A 24,215-nucleotide genomic window follows, 5' to 3' on the forward strand; every position below is an offset into this window, starting at 1 on the left:
GCGTGACACATGCTGTCTGTTCCCACGACTCTGTGTGATATGTAAAGCTCGCTGGAGAAGCGTGGGCACAACGTCGAGTGTTTGGGTGGTCCTGTGGCCCGAGGGCTTTCCGACTGAAGTTTTGGCACAGTCCAACCCTGACGCTAAAACAAATCTGCATTGAAAATCTGTTTCATAGTTGAGGTCAGATTCCCTGCGAACGACTTCAGACGCACTGAAACTAAAGTTTGACTGATGCAACGGCATCTCACTTCTTAAAGTTTCAGAACTTCTCATATGTTGCAGAACGTCGTTATTATTAGAATATTTTAAGCCTGTGTTTATGAATTGACAGACTTTGTTTGTTGGGGTCATGTGAGAATGGCTCATCATTGACCACCTTTACTTGTGGATGTTTTGGAATTGTGTTCATCTTCAGTGCATAACTGGTCACATAAAATATACATCCATACGTCAGAAGGAATACAAGGTGTATATACAGAAACAAGTATCATAGAGACTTGAGGTCGAACTACTCTGACCGTGTTGAATCCAGAACACCCATAGCAACAGCATAGTAAAGCCCTAGCAACCAGACACAGCAACCCAGCATCAAAGAAGCAAATTTGGTCAGGCAAACATCAATCAGAATTTTGTATGTGAAAATGCTATTCATTGTTTACTAGATTAAAAGTGAATGTAACAGTAAAGCTTGATTCCAGTCCAGGAAACATCCAAAGATCTAAAGAAATGTATTTTATTAATTTCAATGCACATATAATTTAATATTACATTAAACACACGTAGAGTTGTATGTTTCGTAATCCATCTTTTTAGGTACTGTTGGTGCAAACCTTGAATAACACAGATTAGAATAAAACCAACGGATGTTTAAACAAAATGTCATTCAGCCTTTAAATTCTCAAGGTATAAAACCTTATCAATGTTGACACTGTGAGGAAAAACAACTTTAGTCAATTTATAATTAAACCAGATTTGATACAGTTTTGTAACACGTCACAGACACAGAACTGGTTCTCCTCAGACCCACAAGTCTTTTCCTCATATTCTCTATCGGTCGAGCATCAGGGTGTGTGGAGCTTTCAGGCCTCTGTGGATTTCTCACGATGGGCGGCGTTTGCGTGCAGACCCGTGATTACAGTGTACACGCTGATGTGTGCTGATATCACTGCTGAGTAAACACACAGAGAAGAAAAGCTTTTCAGATGACGGAGAAACTTCAGTGTCGAGATGTTATTTACCCAACAGGACTTTTCAAAAGATCTCTTAGCAGCGATAAGAAAATTAAATCAAATACAATACTAAATCTAATTCAATTATGTGCTAATAAAATGAGTTTAAAGGGGGAACACACGCTGAGAGAAACTCTAATGCAGAGAGAAAATAAGAAATCCAATGTTTATAAAAAAGAATAGACGATTGCAAGTTGAAATGAGATAATACACAGGAGACAAACAGTTAACTACAAAAACCACTTTATTGAAAAAGCAGATTACATAAATCTACGGTTAAATGATACGTCCCGACTGCTCATACATTAAATAATTTTAAACTTTTCACGTTTAGATAAATAAATCTACTTTGCCTTTCTTTATTCATGAAATATCTAGGAAATCAAAACATTGTTTAATAAAAAAACGTGTGATGCATCTGAATAAGATAAGATGTGCATTTTTCTTAAGAACTAACAGAAGAGAAGCTAGCATCCATTAGAATCTCTGATACATTCTAAACGGTTTATTTACAGGATCTCTAGCATGTGCTAATAGTAGTATGCTTTAAAAGTGAATTAAGACACAACGTATTACGCACTTTAAACGTGACACAGACTTCAGGGAATGATCTGAGACGCATCATCTGTCGTCACTCTGACACTCTTCATACAGTTTAATCTGGAATATATTCCTCAAACTAAATCATCTGCTCTTCACGTGAGAGTTTTCTTCACTAAAAACATGTTGTGCTTTGAGTACAGTGATCAGTCAGCAGAAACATCTTTACAACGACTGTAGCTTTCAATCTGCTTTGCAGATATTCAGTCAATTCAAACCAAAAAACAGCCTGTTTGTGTCTGCGCTTCAGTAGTTTCGCTTTGTTTGTGAGCAACAGAACGGTGTACAGTGGGCTGAAAAAGTATCTGAACATTGAAAAAGATGATTGATGTCTGAATGTTACTGCATGACACTGTGTGAACACCAGATGTGACACACACAAAACAATCCATTTCATCAAAATAACATGAAAGAACATTTGTCACCATCTCACTTCACTTCTCTGAGCCTTTTAAATAAAACCTTTTGTTTTAATTTTGATATCTTGATCTTTTTGCATTTCTTTTAAAACGCAAACACATTTTTTTTAAATTAGACAATTATTGTTTAATGCAATAACATTTAGACTTTGTCGTCACGACAGACCAAAACTTTTTCAGCCACTGTACATAGGACACACACCACAGCTGATACGTGAGAGAGAGTCCCCACCACACACACACACACACACACACAATGGTCCTGCCACTAGTGTACATCAACACACACAGACCCTCTCTCACATACACACTGTGTCATAACCAGTTGTGATCGCATCTCTCATACTTTTCCAGGCCTGCAAAACACAATTTAATGTTGGATGACCCGGGTGAGCCGTTGAGATTTCACCCATAACACATCACAGCAGGTTAAAACACCATGTCTGACACAACGACAAACTGACTGTAGGACAAACAGAAGGTCATTGAACATCCAGGCTTGCACTCTGACCCTCGTACATCAGCCACCTCGACGGTCCATTAAGAGTCTCCTGAGCCACAGAAGCATGTGTCTGCTGGAGTAATTAAGGCAGGAAGGCACGTGACGCTTCAGCGCTCTTCAGAGACAGCAGACTGGATCTCCATCTTCACTGTGCTGGTGTCAGATTGTAAAAACCTCTCTGACTCAGGCCAGAAAGATTCTTCGACATACCAAATGTGAAGTATTTGATCATAAAGTTCATCTAGGTGCAGTTTGTATGTTTGATATCTGTGCTTAAAGAAATGTCATCACCCTCCTGTCACCGAAACACAACAATGTAGGGGGGGTGCGTAATTCATGGTTTTGGGTGAATTATTCCTCTCACACACACACCTGAATGCATCTGAAGGCAGTGATTAAACGCCGGGTTTTTGATGAAGGCACAAGAAGTCTGGTTCATGTGTTCAGTGCTGTTGTTTTGAGATCAGTGTGTTCAGGTCCCCTTACGTGACATAAGCCGTGATTTCTGACCTGTGTATGAGTCAAAGCCTTGAGTCACGGTCAAGAGAAAAGAGGAATGGGCGTGAAAATTAAATATAACAGACAAATGAACCAAACAAGATGAAGGAGTTCAAGAGGCACAGCGGATTTCTCCGTTCAATGTTTAGGGGCGGACAAACATGATTTCCTCTCTGTCTCTGTCAGGGGTGAAACGGGTGATGTCATTCTTGCGTGTGTTCACAGTTCAGTGACGTGGAGAGGGTAACTCGGGGGTGGATGGGCAGACAGAGGGCTCTTTAACCGGTGCAGGTGACATCGGTGACACAGCAGATGCCCCTCCAGCGGGTAACAGCGATGCCCCTCTTCATCATTCAACTGAAGACCACAATCCTGGAAAAATTACACACGTTAACAAAAGACCCAGTGAGGATCAGAACAAACAGATTGATTCACAATTACTGAAATAAAAGTCTAATATGTACAACAAATATTTCACATTAGACCATGGTCTGTTTGAATAGTGGATTCTGATTGGCTGGAAGATGTGCATTAAAAGCCTTTTACGCAAGGGTAGCTCCAGTCAAGTTTGATAGCATTTAAAATGAACCTGTTTGATCTAAAATGACACTGCAAACATCAATAAAAGTTTTAACTTGGCAAAACTTAACAGGATAATCCACAGCTAGCTGTGCATTAAAGGATTTTAATGCACTTCGCGAAGGCAACCACCTCCACTACATTATCCCTTAATTAATACACAGAGAGACATCTATCTGATAATCTTTATATAATATTTATGTACATTCTAATTTCATCATTAAAAGATATATATTACATATTGTTAATATTAATATTTCATCATAAATAGAAAAAAATGGAATGATTAAAAAGGGAAACTGTTAGACTCATGTGTCTCTTTGAGTATCACTGAATATTTGTCAGTGTAAATAACAGAAGTTCAGTTGGATGACCTGCAGTGGAATGTCATGACCTCATGAGTCAACGATTAACAATATAACGGCATGTTTTTTCCTCAGCCATGAGTTAATACGCACAAAAACATCTCATTTGTGTCCTGATCAGTGTCCTGGAGTGTAAACGTGACGTTGAGGGACTCACAAGAAAGCGGCGTTCCAGAGTTAATCTGCTGGTTTATTAAAGAGTGTGAATTACCTCACAGTGATAGCATTCAACATGATAATCCTTATCCATGGACACCACCCGTATGGTTTCCTCTGAACCCTGAAAACACACACACACACAGTTACTCAATCTCAGTGTTTAACACCAGTCTAATTCAACTCAATTCAACTCATTTTATTTACATAGCGCTCTTTACAATGTTGCATTGTATCCAAGCAGCTTTACAGGAAGAAAACAAAACAAAAAGCAAGAATACAGTACATTACAGTACATGGTATAGAAAGAGTACGACCATTCTAATGAAGCAATTATAATGGAATTTAATCTTATATCTGCAGTCTGATGGTGAGCCAGACAACACGGCTGATGATGAATAAATGGAATAAATGTAACTCTGACGCGTTACAGCTGCACCCAGTAAATTTGATTAAAAGTTACTGAGTGCATGTTTTTTTACATGTAAATGTTATTCCTACAGCATCAGTCTGATGTATATATATATGTAAGGGATAATGTACAGGCAGGCGGTTGTTATCGCAGAAATAAGCCCGACAGTGTGATCAGGACCCGACGCAAAGCAGAAGTACTTGCATCACACAGAAGGGGCTTATTTGGCGATAACAGCCGGCTGGTTGTACATTATTCTGCTTATTAAACGGCTACTTGCCACATGAGAATTTTTTTTTTTTAACTTTTTTATTAGCTCATTTCTACAGAATGCAGACCTTCCGCGAGGAAGTCTTTATATTATATTTAATATTAAACTGCCCTTCTCAAAATGATTTGCTGCATCCGGGTTACAGGGTGTTATTAGTTTTAAGCGGTTGCTATTTGAAAATAACAACCCTTGGAATGTCGCGACTGGCCAATCAGAATCAAGCATTCAAATGAGCCGTGTAATAAATGTATTTAATATATCATCAATGTATTGAAATCTTCAGACCCTCGTACCTGTGCTGGGAGAATGGGCTGGATACAGGAGGCACATTTTGGAGCAAAAACCCTGTGAAGATATACAAATAAATATAAAACATGACAATCACGCAAAGATGTAAAGATGATCACAAAAGCAGTCAGGACACTCACGTGTGATAGTCTTTCACACAGTAGATGTTATTCTCCACATCCACAGTGAACGGGACACCATCCAGACCCTCCTTACACACCACGCAGCGGAAACAACCCGGGTGATAGGACTTACCCAGAGCCTGCAGGATCTACAACACACACGAGATGTCGCTACAGAATGTTCATCAAACACACGGAAGTTTGAAACTGGAGCTAGAGTTTATATAAATCATTAACTGTAAGCAAGAATAATAGTTACAGTGACGCTTGAGTGTCTTACCATCTCCATGATGAGGTGACCACACACGAAACATTTTTCTGCCGTCTGATGGAACCCCGAATACTGGAGAAGAGAAGATCATGAGAGCATTGAAACTTCATTGCAAAACCCAAATACATCATTCCAAAAAACCTCCACCAATCACTAAGGGATCTAATGAATGTCTCATAGGGGCGCTCTCTTTGTGTGGATCAGGATGAACGCTTTGGGAAACAGACACTGCAATCTTCACATCAGACATTCTTCCGTGTTCCCAAAGAGATTATGAGATTATTCAAGGCACCTGACATTAAGAACATCAACCATCTGCAAAAACATGGCAGAAGTGCCAAACAATGGACAGGTTGCGGGCGTCTTAAATACGGAGCGACCCCGAGGGGAACCATCTGTCCTGGAAAAGGGGGTTTTGACCTGGTTACCAGGGTGATGAGTGTTTGGAGCACATGCATTAGTGTGGGGATGTACTCAAACATGCACATGTAAATGAGACGCAGAGGATTCTATTGTAGGTACCGGATTTTAACGACACGGACGCTCCGGCCCGGGGTCCATTCCCCACTGATGACATCACCGCGCTCTGCTAGATTCTATTCAGCAGTGTGTGTGTAAGCGTGTGTGTTGAAGTGTTGAGTGGGCCAGCAGGTGGGTTGGGAGGGGCTGATCAATACCAGGAAACCCCCACCCGACCTCTTTAGATACACCATCTGCCGGACCCCCAGTGTCTGAGGCGCTCATGTGTTCACCAGTCGGTCACGTCAACAGACCCAGGATCAGTTTTTGTGAATGTTTATGGGGGGGAGATTTTATTCAAAATAAAAGTCTAATTCTATTTTTAAAAAGAATTTTCTTTATTGGGAAATTGGCATCAATGTTAGCATGACAAGACTTTGGCTGTGTTTGTGTGTGTGTGTGATAAGGTGAAGTGAATTGAGGAAGTGTGTGGAAGTTGGGCATCTGTTCTCCCAAGAGACTTAAAACATGAGGAAGCCCATCTATCAATCCATCCAACCATCCACTAATGATCAATACAATGAGAGGTCCCTCCCCCTCCCATCAGGAAACATGGGAGGAGAGTTAAAGCAGTTTTTTCTTCTAGACATCAAGAAAACTCAATGGAGAGCAAATGGAAACTGTTGTTTAAGTCTCATGTGTGTCTCACATGTTTCTCCTGAGATGCCGAAATCTGACAAATGTGTCTTTCATTAGAGTTTGAGAAGAGATGTCAACAATGTGTCAAAATGAGATCAGATTTGTCTCGTCTGCATTCACAGTCAATATCAACTCAAAGATTTCTCAACTCCAGATTATTTCACATCTACACCTCCAGACTCCTCATCTGTTTCAACAATTACACTCTCATTTGGGTCTCTTTTTATTTCTCCTAAACAATTTTGGGAGAAACATCTGAATGAAACACAACTGAGAGATCTGGTGAGCTATGAAGAGAAACATCTGAGTAATATGATTTCTTCTAACAGCACTGATACACGGCTTCTACAGTATCATACGTGACCGTGAGGGATCAATTCTGCGTTCACAATGTGTCAGCATTACTTTTCACTATGTGATTTTACTGCTTGGACAGAAACGTATTTGTTTCTATGGCAACATATAAAAGCCAAATTTAGGCCTGTCCATTTTTCTCTCTGCTCTTGAAAAACATTGAAGACGCAGAGGCGGCGCATCGGGTAATATCAGCAGGAATAAATGACATATCAAAACAGAAAATCCTGTGTGATAATACTAAACCCCTGAAACTGATGAAGCATCACTGTGGTTCACTATACATGAGGACGACAGACCTTTCATAGTTTCCACTTCACAGGTTGGACCATTTTGACTAGTTTACTGTCATCCTGACATGATGTGAACGTTTGTGAGCTGAAGTCATACTCACTAGGAAGTCTTCTTCACAGTAAACCTTTCCGTTCACGTTATAGAAAGCCTTCCCTCGCAGCCTCCGTCCTGATGAGAAAACATCAAACGCTGTTATTACGCACACTTAACATAAACATAAGTCGTACATAAACAGCTTTCAAAACAAACATTTATAATTGGCAATATCAAGTGATTAAAAGTCTGAAATATGTTTGGTGTTTGCAGATAAACAGCTGGGAAAGAGACACATGCAGCATTCATTAGTCACACAACACACAAACGGTAAAATAATGATGTTTACTACACCCTTAACCCAACCTGACCCATTATTACTAATGTAAAATAATACTTTAGATTCATGAGCATCACACAGATTTGCCCATATATTTCCAAATATTTTTGTGCTCTTTTTGAGATACATGTTAAAAGCATTTTAAACTCATGGTGAGATGGATTGTGTGACATTATGTTGATTTCAGTGGCAGATGTATTTCGGTTCAGATGTAAACGTCATGTTTACAGGTTTTCCGATGATGTAGTGCAGGGGTTTTCAAAATCTATGAGGCCACGGACCCCCAAATATGCTTAACCTTTTGTGAGGGACCCCCTTTTGTAAAATATATATAAAATAGTTCTGTGTTAATAAAACGTTTAAAATTTGTGAGATAAATACTAAATAGGATATTATAAAGACAACACATTGTTTCTCAACCTAAAAAGTCAGCAACAACTTCACTTTAAGTCCCAAAAAATAAACTTTAGTGAGGAAAACTCACTAGAAAAATTCAAATATAAACAATTCTGGAAAATATCAATAGCAAAAAAGCAGATAAACATGGTGGACTTTTATCATTTTTATGGGGGACCCCTTGCAACCTTCTGGAGACCCCTGGGGGTCCCCGGACCCCAGCTTGAAACCCCTACTGTAGTGAAACTTTCTGAAGTCACACAAGGCTCAAGGCTATTTAAAATATATTTAAAATCTCTCTATATGACACAGAAAATGTCAGGGATGATGTACAGGCAGCCGGTTGTTATGGCAGAAATAAACCCTGACAGTGTGAAGAGAGATTATTTGGCGATAACATCCGGCTAAATAGACATGAAATGTGAGTTTGAGATATTTGATTAGCTCATTTAAATGCAGACCTTCGGCGAGGAAAAGCCGTTTACTTTCGGTTTTAAGGTAAGAAACGACGTTCAAATGTCATGAACAGGCAATTTAATTTAATCATTTGTAAATATTTTTTACCAACCAGCCGTGTAATAAACCGTGATATATACACAGTCAGATGTGGAATGTTCCCACTCGAAGCGTTTGGCTTCAGCTAGAGTTTTCTTCCGTTTCAAAGTTAAAATGTAAAGTATGAAAAAAACAATGTGTATAATCATTCATATAAAAGATCCTTTAGTGTATTTTACTCACCTCTTAAACATTTGCCAAATGGATTTTATTATCATACATTACAGGATTTTATTTGCATCTAGATAAACGCTCATCAGTAAGTGTATAACACTACTAAAGTACTGTAGAAAGTAGAAAGACGTGAGTTTCAATGTGTAAAGTGCAGCTTTAATGTCAAGCAAATAAAATCATCCTCCACATTTTATAAGTGATCTCCTCTGAAACATCACCTAAAACAGCCGATCATCAGGATCAAAACTCACAGACACAATTCTCTTTCCTGGACACACACACACGGAGAAAGAATCCCAGTAAACGTCCCTCCGTCCGTCTCTTTCTCTCTCACACACACACAGTTCATAAATCAGTTTGATCTTCCCTTTGCTTGTCCTACAGAACAGTCCGTGAATTTACGGCGTTCAGGGAACACATCTCATTTCTTTTCACCATCCCAGAATTTATGCACTCGCCACATTCACACAGCCAGCGGCCCGACAGCGCTCGACTCAATTCAGAGCATGATTCACACGCAGACGTGAGGGAAGATTTCTAATTAGTAGAGACTCCTAGTTAGTGTTAATGATTTGCACAAACCCCCGACGTTGTGTTTGCCGCGTTCGTCTCTCTAGACAGCAGAACATCACGCGGGGTTTTCACTTGGGCTAGCATGCAACAACCAGACAAACACATAGCAACCACTTTCTGTAGAAGTAGCACCACCAGAGCAAGCGCGGCACCTAATACAGGGATTTTCAGGTAGAAACAAAGTGGTTTCTCAAGAGGTTTAAGGTAAAAAACGCAGAAATCAAAGGTGGTTTTTAACGAGACTGGAACAAGCGCGTTTGAACCCGTGTGTAAACACTAGTGATGAAGCTGAGATCACTGAGACCCGCAGAGCTGACAAATGTCTGGGGAGGGAACAGTACCAAACACAAAAAGAGAGACACACAGAAAGGTCTGAGTAAACTGGGACATTCCTGTGGCCTGAGGTCACCGGCTGGTCCCACTGCACCCCCCCCATCACCATCACCAAGCAAAAGAGAGAGAGAGAGAGAGAGAGGGGGGGGAGGAGAGAGCTCCATTGTCAAAGGCCACAGTCAACTAAAATCTGAATATTTGTGGCAAATCTGAACCAAAACCGACTGCAGCTAACATTTGCTGGTTTTGTCAAAGGACCTGCTGCCACTTATAAAAACGTCTGATAAACTGTGACAAGTTAAAGGTAGAAAACTTACTTAGCCGTCTCTTCTGTTCTGTGTGTGGGTGGGTTTTCATTTCATAGAGTGGGCTGCTTAATGAATCTTTCATTTTCATTTCACACTTCAGAATACATATTTCTCATTACCAGGTATCAGACGGCAAGCATCTTCAACCATCTCCGGACCTTACGAAGTCTGAGAAGACTCTGTGTTTACATTCACGTCAATAAAAACATGGTAGACAGATATTCAGCTTTCCTGTAGCTCAGTGGTGAGAGCATTGCGTTAACAACACAAGGTTGTGGGTTCGATCCCAGTGGATTGCAAATACCTATGTATAAATGTATAGGATAACGTCGCTTTGAATAAAAGCATCTGCCAAATGCATTAATGTAAATGTAATATACTCTCATATCAACAGCGTGAACGTAAAGGGACGGTGCACCCAAAAATGAAAAGATTAAACTTTCTATTGCCGAACACAAAAAGTGTCTTGAAGAATGTTGTTAACCAGAGACTGCTTCGTTCCGAAACCGGGGGTTAAATCGCCACAATATTGCAATTTAGTTTAGTTCGGTTCGCATTCACAAGGGAAGATTTCCAAGCAGACCAAACTTTGTTACTAAAAGTCACGTGCCAGTAAACTGTCCTTCGATTGGTCAGAGTGCATCTGTACTTTTTTCCGGGAATTCCGCTCAAAGATGTCACCCGTCAGGATGGACAGACGGCAGCTACGCGGCATTTTTGGGGCTTGTTTGGTTACTTCCGTTACGGAGTTTCTTTGCCTTTGGGTGGCACTGTTCAACCGACCGATTAAATCCCATTTGTTTTAAGCGCTCGCTAAACACTTTATACATTTCTGTGTTTTTGAGAGTTCTGGACAGCTGTTCGTGACCAAATTTCAATCAAACACGTCCATGGTTTATTTTGGGAGCCATTAGCAAAACAATCCCTTTTGGGTCACGCAACTTTCAGTAATTACCCATCATACATTGTGCTACAGTCTGGTTCGTTGGGTCGGATGGCTTCTAGCAAACCGCTCCAGAGTTAATTTGCAATCGGGTGGATCCTAGCACTATTGTCACTTTCACATTTGCCTAAACGAACCAAACCAAGAGAGAAAACGGACCAGTTTCTGAAACAAACCCTTATGTGTGAAAACGTCCTTAGAGTGCGTTGACACGATGTAAAACGTTTTTTTTTAAAGTTTCACGTGCACGCGACAGCGTTATCAAAAATGATCTGCATTCAGACAGATCTGGGAAAACAAATAAAACGCTGTATCATGCACGCCAGGCCTTTGACTTTCATTGTGTAAACACAAAACCCACTTCTTTTGCCTTAGTTAATACAAAAATCATGGCAGCATTCCTTTACATAAATCAAACATGCTCATCTTAAACACTTCCTCAAAAAACAAACTAACAAAGACTGGAGAGCTTCATTTACAGGAAACACACTTCCAAACAGGAAATGACTGTTGTCATACTTAAAAAAAGCAACCAAAAAAAACTTTTTAACAAACTGCACCACCACTAACACATTCCCACATCACATCTCAAGCAATATCACACTATATCATTACAACACAAAATCCAGCAGAGAGAATACAAAGTGAAGAGTCAGAAATATATGAGTTAAGCACTTTACTTACACAAACATCAATTGAAATATACAGATAGTTAGATGCTGAAAATGAATCCTTAAATCATTACTATTAAACTGATAAAACTGATGTACTAGATGCAGATTTAACAACATAGCCTAAGAGTTAGGTGGCCATTTTTTTGAAGATCAAACTTTTAAAACATCAGATTTGTGTTTAGTATGAACGAAGCCAAAGTGTTTTTCACAAGTGTATCACACACATACACACACTCACACACATTCATTCCTCCTCCTGTCCACACAGAGAGAACAAGCAGGTCTTTATCATCTGCAGGTGGGTTTGCCCCAGTGCATGATGGGATACTAAAACTGATGAGTCAGTGAAAGGGTGTATGTACATGTTTGGGAATTCATATCATGTCCAGACTTTAGATGTGTGTGTGTGTCACTCTTAAAAGGGGATTTTTAGTCTGCGGTTCAGAGCATGTGCAGACCTGCTGGTCTCATACACGTTCCTGTAACCTCTCTCTCTCTCTCTCATCCATACAACTGCAATGGTATGACCAAAGCTCTTGCACCTTGGTAGCGGACTGAATCAAATTAAAAAGATCATTCAATAAAATTAAAACATATAAAGTTGAATGCATAGTTTAACGTGCATATAAATCTCCAATTCTAAAGTCTTATTCAATTAAGTGGTTTGATTTGACATGATGGTCACAATTACTCAAAAAGAATCTGATTTCAAAAGGTTTTGTGAAGCACACAAGAGCACATGACCGTCTGTAAATCCAGCATCCAGACAATAGATGATCTCACCTTAAACTACACAATCCTGTCAGATTCATGACATACGATCACAGAAATCCTCTGCAGATAATCCTTCAAAGTCTTTTAGGAGTATAATCCCGTCTGAATAACGCTTGTGTGTGTGTGTTTACTGTTTATGCCACATGAAAAACAGTGAGAGAAATATAGAGAAAACTGAAGAAGTGTATTTTCACTTTCTCAGATGAGAACTATGACAATTACGTAATTTTACACAGGTGACAAAAAACCAGAGAGCAAAGTGTCAAATACAATCTAGTTCTCAAAGTCTGTCTCCTCTCCAACTCTCAAATACACAAATCACAATTCAGTAGGTTAATAAAAACAGAAGAGACACCAAAAATAAAGCAAATCAAAACAACATTTGAAGGTCTTTTCAACATGAGGTGGTACCGGCTGAAATAGAACAAAAATGTGTACAAGAAGTTGGCTAAATTCAGTCCTGTACTTTATAAACCGTGTGATGTCACACGCCAACTGCTCTCAATCGACAAACTCTAGTAAAATAAATATTCTATGCGATGTGTCTTTCATTTCTAAAGTATTTAATTACTCTACATGCATAAATATTTTTGGGTAAAGTCTTAAAACTTTGCAGCAGCCCTTGATTATAATGACGTCAGATCCACCCTTAGCATCTGATTCACAACTATAATTCAAACGTCTACAAACACACCAAAGTCACGCTTGGAATCCCTGCGAACTTTCAAGAACTCATTATGGCTTTAAAAGAAGCTTCCTGTTCCTCCCCAGCGCCATACATCCGCTCTGCCGGCCCTCATTCTTTAGGTGAACAATACGTGCGCGGCACACAGCTAGCATTACGTGTAAAGTATCTGCGCTGGCTGTAAAGCGTGAGGAAACAGTATCTGTGCAGAGGGGACGAACCAATGAAGACGGAGAACTGAACAGCTGTTGTGCTGGACTGTACTGCCGTGATTTCTCTTCGGCTCTACAGACGAAACAGGAGAACGCAGGACGAGTCAGGTGACGGAGCAGCCCTGCGGCATGCATGCATACACACAATTTCATACAGACAAATAAACATACAGAGAGCTGAAAAACGGGAGTTGTTTAATGCTGTTAAGTGAGTTTTTTGTGTGTGTGTGAGAATGATGTTTTGAGTCTTTCTCCCTGAATTTAGCGTGTGTTTGCATGTATGTGAATCTAGACGTGTGCTACAACAACACACTTCAAACAAACAGAGCACTGTGTGTGTGTGTGTGTGTGTGTATGTACTCACCGCATGAGCAGCAGGTGAAGCAGTTTGTATGATACAGATTTCCCATCGCCTGACACGCTTGACTCGCTCCATAAACACCTTTAGCACATTTTATACAGATACCTGAAGTGAACACACAAAAATCACACGTCAGCTAAATACACAATAGTTCACATGTGGATTTGTGTGCCAAAACAATGATTACTGATCAGTCACAGGTCTAAGAACAGGTCTCCAAGTGTTGTACACAAGATGAATGTAAACTGTTAAGAAAAAAAAAAAATATAATCAGAAACAAATTACACTTTGTGATGAGGTTGGAAGAGGGGGTATTGTAATATAAAACTATAATATAAAAATATTTCTTGGAATTGAAATCAAATGAAATACAGACCGAAATATTATTTGAAAAACTAATTGAAGATTAGAAAGCAACAAAGTGGAATACATTTATAGACGGTTTCAAAGTGAACAAACGTTACTGCGCATGCACGCGCTAGTGGGCCACAGTTCACTTCCGGTACACATTCACAAACAATAGAGCGCCTGTAGATTATTTCTGATGAAAAACAAAAGAAGCCGTGAAAAAGCGTTACTTGGCTAATTTATAAATGAATAAAATATCAAAAGCACATAATTGCAAAAAAGACAACATTGTTGAATTTTTTTTACTTTAGCAGTTCAAAAACAGTGAATTCATGAGTTTAGTTGGACAGCAAGCGCTCGGCATCATGGGAGAGTGAGTCAGCAGCTGTAATTTTGTCCCGAGCTCTCACGCACAAGATGGGGTCACATTCCACACTGGGGCCACGGTCAATACCTAGACATGGTCATACTGAGGTCATCTCGCCCACGAGACACAACATCAACAACCCCCTGTCGAACCAGACACATCTTCCCAAGATCTCTGACAGAGATCACCATCAATTACTCTGATAACTCTATACAAAGTTTCTGGGAAATCGGATTCCAAACCACAAACCAGCCGTTTGATAAGACGGGGAAGAAATGCGGCCATTACTGATTAAAGAAAAACATAAAAAAACTGAAACATGCACAAGCTACACGGAGACATCTCTCGTTCCCATCAGTTAAGCTTTTGGAGACTTAATGGTTAACTCATCAAGATAATTGTAGGACCATTTAGGAAATTTCGTGTACCAGCATTCAGAACTTCCAGATTTAATCTTGTTTGTGAAAGTCCCAATGGGCGCCCTCAGTTATGTTTGGGAGGCGTGGCTTGATCTCTGGAAGTATGGGTCACCTCAACAATCTCTTCCCATAAACACAACCATTATCCACATCAAGAACCAAAAAAAGAGAATGGACATGTCAAAAGTAATGAGATATGGGTACTTAAATAGACTCAAAATGCAATTCGCTGGTTACCAGTAAAAGGCCTGACATGTATTGTCCAAAATTATATTGGGCCTAGTTCTCTCAAATTAATGTTTTAAGATAAATATTGTTTTTAAGTTTGAAAAAAGAATAGAGCACTATTCAAAAGATTTAGTCCTCATATGTATAAAATAAAAATATCTATTAAAAAAAGTTGTAGATATATATACCCTTAAAGATGCAGACTGTGAATAGACCTGTATTATAAATGTGACAGATGTGCTATAATTTGGTGATGATAGAGTCTGGTTTAAGATATTAAGTCATTAATCCTGAAAGATGCTCATCGACTCATTTGGTGTGACTGACTGAATGTCTTTCCTCGGCTGACCGGAGTCACATGACTGTAAGCAACCAATCCAAAACATACCTGTCATCTGAAAAAACACAAACATGACTCTCACAAAACCACTATGAATTTTCATGGCCAAATTTCAACACTTTAAATTAATAAAATGACACGCACAATTTTTGCAGAATTAAATCCAGCCTAGCTTGCTACTGCAATTTAAGGGACAGTTCAACCCCGAATTTTTTTTATTTTTTATTTCATAAATTACTCATTCTCTAGTTGTTCCAAATCTGTATAAGTTTCTTTGTTCTGATCAACACAGAGATTGATATTTGGATCCTATTGACCACCGTAGTAGGACAAATGACTATGGTAGTCAAAAGTGCCCCAGAACTTTTTGCTGTCCTACATTCTTCAAAATATCTTATTTTGTGCTTAAAGAACAAATAAATAAAAAAAGTCCTTGTATGGTAGTCAATGGGGTCCAATAACTGTTTGGTTACAAGCATTCTTCCAAATATCGTTCTCTGTGTTCCTCAGAACAAAGAAATGTATAAAGATTTGGAACACCTCTAGGGTGAGTAAATGATGACGGAATTTTCATTTTTGGGTGAAGCATCCCTTTAAAATCTGTAGAGCAGTTTTTTTAATTTACATTAATAAAGAGTGCTTTAAAATCTAAAATGTTGCATCTATGATTTTCATTACTGTGTTGTAGTACAATGGAGAAAAGGGGGACAGAAATCTGTGTAATGTGAAAGAAAAACATAAAACAATGCATAAAAATAAGGTCCAATAAACAGGCTTCATGCACTGCAAAACAGAAATTAGCCTTTTTATTCAAGGGTTAATTCATGGCAAAACCAAAGTAAATGAATGTGCTTCTTGCCCATGTAACCTCGATCATGTTTGTATCCTAAATGTGGTTTATTTCAAATACTTAAAAGTATATTTGAAACCTCTCCTAACAGGAGACGTCATTCGGCCACACTCCCCTCACCAGGTACAGGCCGGCACCCCTGCCTCCTCTCCTCTGATAACGTCTCACTCAATCTGTTTCACATCAAATACACCACGTTTCTTTGTTTTACACAAGGTCAAAGATTACACCACCTTCCTATTGTTCTATCGTTGTGTTTGGACCATGGTAAAATAATACAATATCTCATACTATAACTCAAACCTCAACAGTTATGATTAGAGTATAAAGAAAAGAGGATGCTTACGGCACGTTACCAACTCGTCATCTGCCATTTTAAATATTGGAATAAATATCGTACCGTGGACTTTATGACGAGGTACTATCATATAGTGAGATTCTGATATTGTTACATCCCTATCTGTCACTGCATGATTTAAGAGCTGTGGTGTTAGAATCATGCTAAATCAACGCTATGCAGTTGCTAAGGTCTTCTGGCCCAGTTCAAAATCTCCATCACCGTATGCAAGACGAGTCACATGAACTCTAATACGTAGAAACGTTTTGCTCAAAAGCAGCACCAATAAAATAGACAAGCTGGGGGTGTAACTGCGAAGATGAGAAGAAAATAGTTGAACATGTGAGGTCAAGGGGCAAGCTGTCTTAATTTAATTTGTTACAAAAAACTCTATGCAGATGTGGTCAATATTTACATGTCCAGTAAGGAAAGTCTCATTCCGTGTTTATTTTAAACCAGACCCTGAATCCCAAGTGTCTGTGTGTATACAGAGAGGTCAGAGGTCGGCTGCTTCAGTGCACAAGAAGGCAAAAACGGTGCCAGAAAATATCCAGATATCCTTCGCAGAAACAGAGTTCCATGAGAAAATCGAACATTTGCTAAGTTTAAGCGGAGTGCGACAGCACTGATTGTTCTTGTGTTTTGTGGGCGTTTCTGCGGGCGTGTAAGATCATTGTTATTCAAAGCAGGTGATCAGTGTCGACCCCCAGCAGCTGTGTCTGGCTGAAGAGACAAACAGTGTGTGCCAAAAGTCTGGAGCTGCCCCGAAGGAGGGGTCGCGCCGACGGGTGCTTCAGTAAAACTCCTAACTGATGCTTTACAAAAACACATTAATGTACACACTCTCTCGCACAGACACACATAACTTCAAAAATGAGTGAAACATACTACACCGTGTGTGAAGTTATGTTCGAAAGGAACATAGTTACGTACCTTTTGGACCGATCATTACACAAGCGATTGCACGGCTTCAAAACACTTTCAATATAGAACACGAGTTATATGAATTAATTTAATTTACCTTTACATCAACATCTACAGAACAACAAGTCATATGCATTTAGAACAACAAGACGGTGGCTATATGATCATTATTTTAACTATCGGGTGAACTAATCCATTAAGAGTGCAGAGACGCAATACAAATGCCCAGCGAGATCAATTTTAAGGGAGCTGTTGTCACGGTAACGGAGTCTGTGCGCTGTTGCAGACTAAAGAGGGTTCAGTGTGCAGAAAAAAAAACATCAACTGCATCTCAGAGGCACAAACATACAAACACCTCCATCTATCCAGACTTCCTCTAACTATGAAACCTGTTCAAATGTTTTTTTCAAGCAGTAACATGGAGAAAAATGAGACGTACCCTACGTGATCTTTATATGTCACTATTAATATTGCTTTTATTTTGGATCAGTGATTTAAACAAATCCAACTCTGTAGGAATGGACCATAAATTATCGTCCATATCGGCATCGACTGATAACATTAAAAACTACCATTTATCGGCTGATACCATAATAAAATCGGCCGATATTATTATATAATTTATTCAGAAATATTATAGCTGATACATTATGAATCATTTATCTCTGGTTGAACCACTTCAGCGCACGCTGCTCAAAGTTCAAATCGAGTACAGTAATGTCTTTCTGTGATGATCATTCACTAACTGCTGTTAGAAAAACATTGTTGATGTAGTATGTAGATATTTATGAATGTGTAAATTATTGGAACAAAACCACATTGTTTGAATCAGACCGCCATCTGAATGCTTACTGTCTTGAGACCTGTTAGACTCGTGGCTATTGAGAAAACCTTTCTGTGTTGCTCTGGAAGATCATCTTAATTTCTTTATTACAGCGATGGCGGGGTAAAAGAAATATACCCGTCGTCCAATTTTTAGCAAAGGCAAGTTTTTGGAAATTATTCTTATTTATCTACTCTATGGTAAGAAGGAGCTTGACAAGACATATTCAATATGGAAGGTTTGTAAAGCAAAGGAGAAGTATTTTGAGAACACTAAACGTAAAGTTTTACATGAAACGGCATCATTCTAGCAAAATGGAATAAAATCTAAACATTTATCACGTCGAATTTTGAGGAATTATCGTTATTAATATATATTAATATAAAAAAACATGAATCGATTTTTTTTCGAATCGTGACCCCAAGAATCGATATGAATCCAATCGTGAGGTACCAAAAGATCCCACCCTAATATCGGTTTCCAACATTCCACAATTTTTGGTTATCGGCCAAAATTTACATATCGGTACATGATCACCAACTCCGTGTATTCATCTTTGCCACATCAACTCATTCGCAATGTTCAGAGAAGTGAATGACAGTCTAACATGACCATCCCTGTTAAGGAAAGGTGTTTACATTTATTCACCCTCATGTCAAACCTGTGTAACATTTAATTCCTCTGTAGAACACAAAAATAATATTTTAAAGAACGTCGAAACGACACTGAACCCCCATTGACTTCCATTGCATGAGAGTAGTAGACAAATATACCTTGCATGTGTCCTATGGGCTGACATAGCAAAAATTTAGAAAACATATATAACTTTATCATTGATATTAATATGTACACAATCTATAATAGCATAAGAGAGAATTATCCTATTATTAGTTTTTTTTCTAAGAAATTCTGTCACACATTATGACATTCACATGGTTTATTTGTCAACTACCCATGAAACAAAACCAGGGAGACATTTCTCAAAACATCTTATGCTTGTTCCACAGAGGTTTATAACCACGTGAGTATAAGGATCCAGCAACCACCCTTTATAGCAACACCCTGACAACCACACACGCTATTGTACGTTTTGTCCAGGGTATAACCACATAAAAACAACTCTTCGATGTAAAGGTCAGTATAGAGAGAAAATGTCACGATTAGTATTTCAACTCGCTCGGCATACACTTGAACCGCCAATCACAAATTAGGGTTTCCCCAGTAAAAAACAACACTCACATGCCTCTATAGAACTTTGTTGATGTTTGGGACTTGGAAGGACACTGGCAGGAAACGGCGCTCAAACTGGGAGACAAAGTATGTACTCTCTAAAGACTTGCCTTTTTCCATCCAGGTCCGGGCCAAAAACAAGCAGCTAGAACTGTATTTGTCTGCTCCCTGACCACAATGTCCTTTTTGGGCAGTGCCAGGAGGGATACCAGCAGCCTTTGTTGTCATTGGCCCACTGCAGCTGCCCAGTGTGACCAAAGCCAATCAGCAATCAGCTGGTAACGATGCTAAACGGGCCGAATCACCCAGTTACCGCTCTGTTAAGCCAAAGTTCGTAGTCATTTGGCACCGTATGCCAACTTGAATGCTTGAACATGTTGAGTTGGTAAAAAACTCTGTTTTCCCAAAACATTTCGAAGAATATAAACAATAACTATAATTAAAATTAGCTTTCATTGAGGAAGTTCTCATCCACTCGTGGGATCTAAAATGTTTCTCCTTAAACACCAAAGCTGTCTACAATTACTGAGCGCAAACAATCTAATGACAATTCATGACATTGTAATTTTAAGGTTCTGATATTTTTGTTTGAGTTATTCACATACTTATTATGTGTTAACGTATATGCATGATGTGGTTTTTCTTTCCGTGCACATTTCGAGACTCGTTTTTATCTACCTGGTCAAACGGAATGCAAAAACTTTGAAGCTTGTTATCTCAAAATTGCTCAGAATGCAGACAGAAGAACCTTATAATTCCAAACTGACGAATTGGTATTTGTTCCCTAAATACGTACAAGGAAAACATTCAAGACAAAGTTGATTACTAGTCAAGAGACTTGAAAAAGCCATGAAAAAGCAACCTCTGTGCAAAAAACACCCAGAGTACAAGATGACAAATGACTCAATATTTACTGTCATGAGTCTTATTTGTTAGGAGTTTGTGAAATGAACCTTTTGTGTGCTGCCTTTGGGTAAAAAACACAAACTCTGGATTAAACTGAGATGATTCAACTGGGTTAAAAATAATGTGCCAAGCACAACTACTTGATTACTAAGATGTCCAAATATGCAGACCTTATATTACACTATTCCATCTCTAGACAGATACAATACAACTCATTGTTATTTCTGAGCATTAAACAGGCGGTTTTGAATTTAATATATTTTATGGTTGCAGTCCTGCTTACCAGCTAAACAAACTCTGTGTAATTGAAACGAACATTTAAAAAGCTCAAGCATAGACGCACTTGTTCAGAAAGAACACTGGTTTATTCACCAAACATGACTTACACCTGTTTCCCCACACACCCTAATGGTCCAACACAAAGGTTCCTCTGTGTCGAGGTTGTTCAATATGTGATATGTTCTTTTTATCATAAAAACTACAGGAAACACAAACTTTGAGGTGATGAGCTGATCATTGATGTGTTTATTAAATGACAGACCTGGAGGTGCCCATCAAACTCTCCAAGTTGAACATTGCACAACGCTGTTAATATTTCATCCCAGCCACTTGTATTCTAGTAAAAGATGAAGTTGTGAACTGCTTACCGAAATACTCCTTCTTCATGTGCATCTCGAGCTCTTTCTCCAGCTCCAGGGTGAGGGCCTCCAGGTGCCGCTCCGCCTGACTGGGGCCGCTGTCCCGGGACGGAATGACCTGGTAAGGCAACTTGAAGCCCCGCGCCGGCGCTTTCCCGTAACCGAACTGCACGCTCACGTCCGAGTTCTGCAGCGGCTCTTCCAGCACGGGGAACGTCTGGAGGTGGACGCGGTTGTTATGGGGGCCGTTCGGCTCCGCGAAGTCCTGCAGAAGCGCGTCCTCCGGTAAGCCGGGCGCCAGCATGGATGACCGCGGCGATGGCAGCTGGAGCTCGGGATACGCACTCATGGAACCCCGAGAGCTCCGCGAACTCCTGGAGCTGTGGCTGGAGATGCTCGACCGGGGGCTCACCACGCCGGCCGCACCGACGGGGCGCGCGCCTCCGTCTTGACTGCAGATGCTGGACCGGGGGCTGGTCACCGGCACGCAGTGCATCGCGGCGACCTCCGGGTCGTGGTTACCCGCGGGCGTGAAGCGCGAATCCGAGTAGCTGGACCGCGGGCTGGTGGTGCTAGAATACTGGCTGGCCGTGCTGGACCTGGGGCTGATGTGTCGTTGGTCGTAGCCCATGCTGATGCCGCTGGTTCGGTTGCTGCTCGGTTTGCTCCCGTAATCGTAGCTGTTGAGGCTGGTTCTGGGACTGGAATGTTTACTGGTGTCACTGGCCGTGCTCGCGTAGCTGGACCGAGGGCTGATGACACTGTTGCCCTCGCAGTACTTCTCTTGGCCGGGTGACACGAGGCTGGACCGAGGGCTGCTGATGCTGGACCGAGGACTCGTGTGCTTGCTCTGATCTTGAGACGAGTGCGACGAGGCCAAACTGGACCGGGGGCTCGTGGTCGTGTACCTGCCGTCGGTGTTGCCCATGCACATGCTGTTGCTCCTCACGCCCGAAACGGTCACCTGCTTGCCCAGCACGAGCCCGTCGTACGCGCAGCCGGTGCTGTATCGGTGTCCCTGCGCATCCGCGTGCGTGTATCTCCTGAGCCGGTCCGACGCGCCGCTGTAACACGGCAAGGCAACTTCAGATTTGGTGCAATACGCATCGGCAGCGGGATAAAGCGCTTCCCTTTGCGGAGAACAGAAATCCAAAGGCACTGAGGGTCGGTTCCCGTTGACGGCGCGCACCGGAGCCGCGCCGTAGACTTTGTTCCCGGGCGCGTGAGGGGAGCTGCCATTCATTCGCTTACTTTTCTGCTCAGGTAACGTTAACGCGCCGGACTTGAAATCCGCGTCTGGGTTCGGCTCCCGGTACATCCCATCCTGGTAAACGTCAAAAATGGAAAGATTCTCCATCAGTTCGCTCGCCCTGCGCCCCGGATCCTCGTCGTATTCATCCATGTCGAGCGGCGGGACTGCGAGGCAAGTTGAGGGACGCCGTACGGGTGCGCGAGACAACTACAACGCAAACTGCATTTTACACGCAAATCACACGCGAAAAATGCCGCCTCGGGCGAGCCATCGTTGCCCGTTCCGTCCGCTCAGTCCTTTACCGTCATTTCGTCACGATACACGATCCCCGCCCGTCGAATCGCGGCGATACGCGCGTCGTGACAAAGTTTCAACACAAGAGACCGTTTGTCAATCTCAGTTTTTGCGAAGTTGAAAGGTCTTCACAGTCAATGGCGCGCTGCGCGGAGGAATGTACGCTCTTTGATTTCCCGCGATTGTTCTTGAAAGCTTGTTTTCTGCCAATTCGAGTCTCGTACAAATCTCCTCGCGGGGATCGCGACGAGCCTCGGGGGTTTGGGGTGCGGCGACGGACGGGAAACGCTCGCGTGAAGCGACGGAAGCGGGACTCGTTTGTGCAGAAGGAATGCGCGGAGGGAGACGGGCTGCGCTGCGGCGCTGTGGAATGTGGTTAATGCCGGAGCGAAACAATGATCGAGAGCTCAGCGAGGGGGAGAAGAAAGCTGAAAAAACTCCTTTTTGAGGGTCTATGTGTGTCCACTTTCATCCAGATTACACATTTAACCACACAGATCAACCCCTTAGAAAAAATATCCATTAATATAACACATAACAAACCGCACGTGAAACACCCAAGTTAATGAACAACTCTGAACAGCCGTTGATTCAATAGTTTATTACCGAGGAAGAAACATCATGTAATGCTCTATAATCCTGCTGTATTGTCTTTCTTCTGACAATAACAAGTTATCATCAGTGTTATCTTGTGTGTACAGCAGTCCAGTGTTTGCATTAGGGGGTTATAACAACCTAAATGATGTTAAAGGGACAAAGCTTCTTGCACAAAATGCTTTTTATTCATTAAAAGTAAGCAAGACCTTAATCTTATATGGAGCACATTAAAAAGTATAAACCTGGGTATAAACAGAAAGTTTTAGGACTTTAGGAAACAAGTGAAACTGAAAAAGTTATGGCATATACCACGAATAAAGATCCTGCAATTTTTCTAATGTGTATCTCTAAATCAGCTTTCATGTCATTAAACTAAAAGACAAAGATCCTAAAAGATTTTCAAATCCCTGTACACTTTGGCCTCCGCTGAACTGTATAATCTATCTGATTTGTTAACAACCTTTCATTGTAAAACCAACTTTATTTAAAGTACAACACAACAAAACACAGAAATTATAAGGGGGAATTCAAATTTATTTGTGTTTGTTGATTTTGTCTCTTAATTTCAGGCATGTGATCAGTCAAGGACAAAAAAGAAGGAAGACCGCACGCACCCTCACCCAACCCCGATCTCTCCCCAAAAATAGTCTTTAATGTTACTAATTAAATGTTATATGGTTAAAAACAGGAAACTGTCTACCAAAAATATATATTTTTCAATTAGAAACACAAAAACAAACTATTAAAACTTCCCAATTCATTCCGCCAATTTGGGAAATA

The 24,215-nt window shown here is 40.6% G+C and overlaps 1 protein-coding gene across 1 annotated transcript; it reads right to left on the bottom strand.

Moving 5' to 3' along the window:
• Positions 1-722: 722 nt before the first annotated feature.
• On the bottom strand, positions 723-22,707 carry wtip (WT1 interacting protein). The gene is made up of 8 exons (XM_056766382.1): positions 21,302-22,707; positions 13,886-13,987; positions 7,622-7,689; positions 5,725-5,787; positions 5,463-5,593; positions 5,328-5,379; positions 4,407-4,475; positions 723-3,623 (listed from the first exon to the last, which is right to left on the bottom strand). Exons 1-8 carry the CDS (start codon positions 22,692-22,694, stop codon positions 3,471-3,473), a joined length of 2,031 nt encoding a protein of 676 aa, XP_056622360.1. The 5' UTR covers positions 22,695-22,707; the 3' UTR covers positions 723-3,470.
• Between the last annotated feature and the right edge of the window lie 1,508 nt (positions 22,708-24,215).

This window comes from Triplophysa dalaica, chromosome 14, assembly GCF_015846415.1.
Source record: "Triplophysa dalaica isolate WHDGS20190420 chromosome 14, ASM1584641v1, whole genome shotgun sequence".
Taxonomy (NCBI): Eukaryota; Metazoa; Chordata; class Actinopteri; order Cypriniformes; family Nemacheilidae; genus Triplophysa; species Triplophysa dalaica.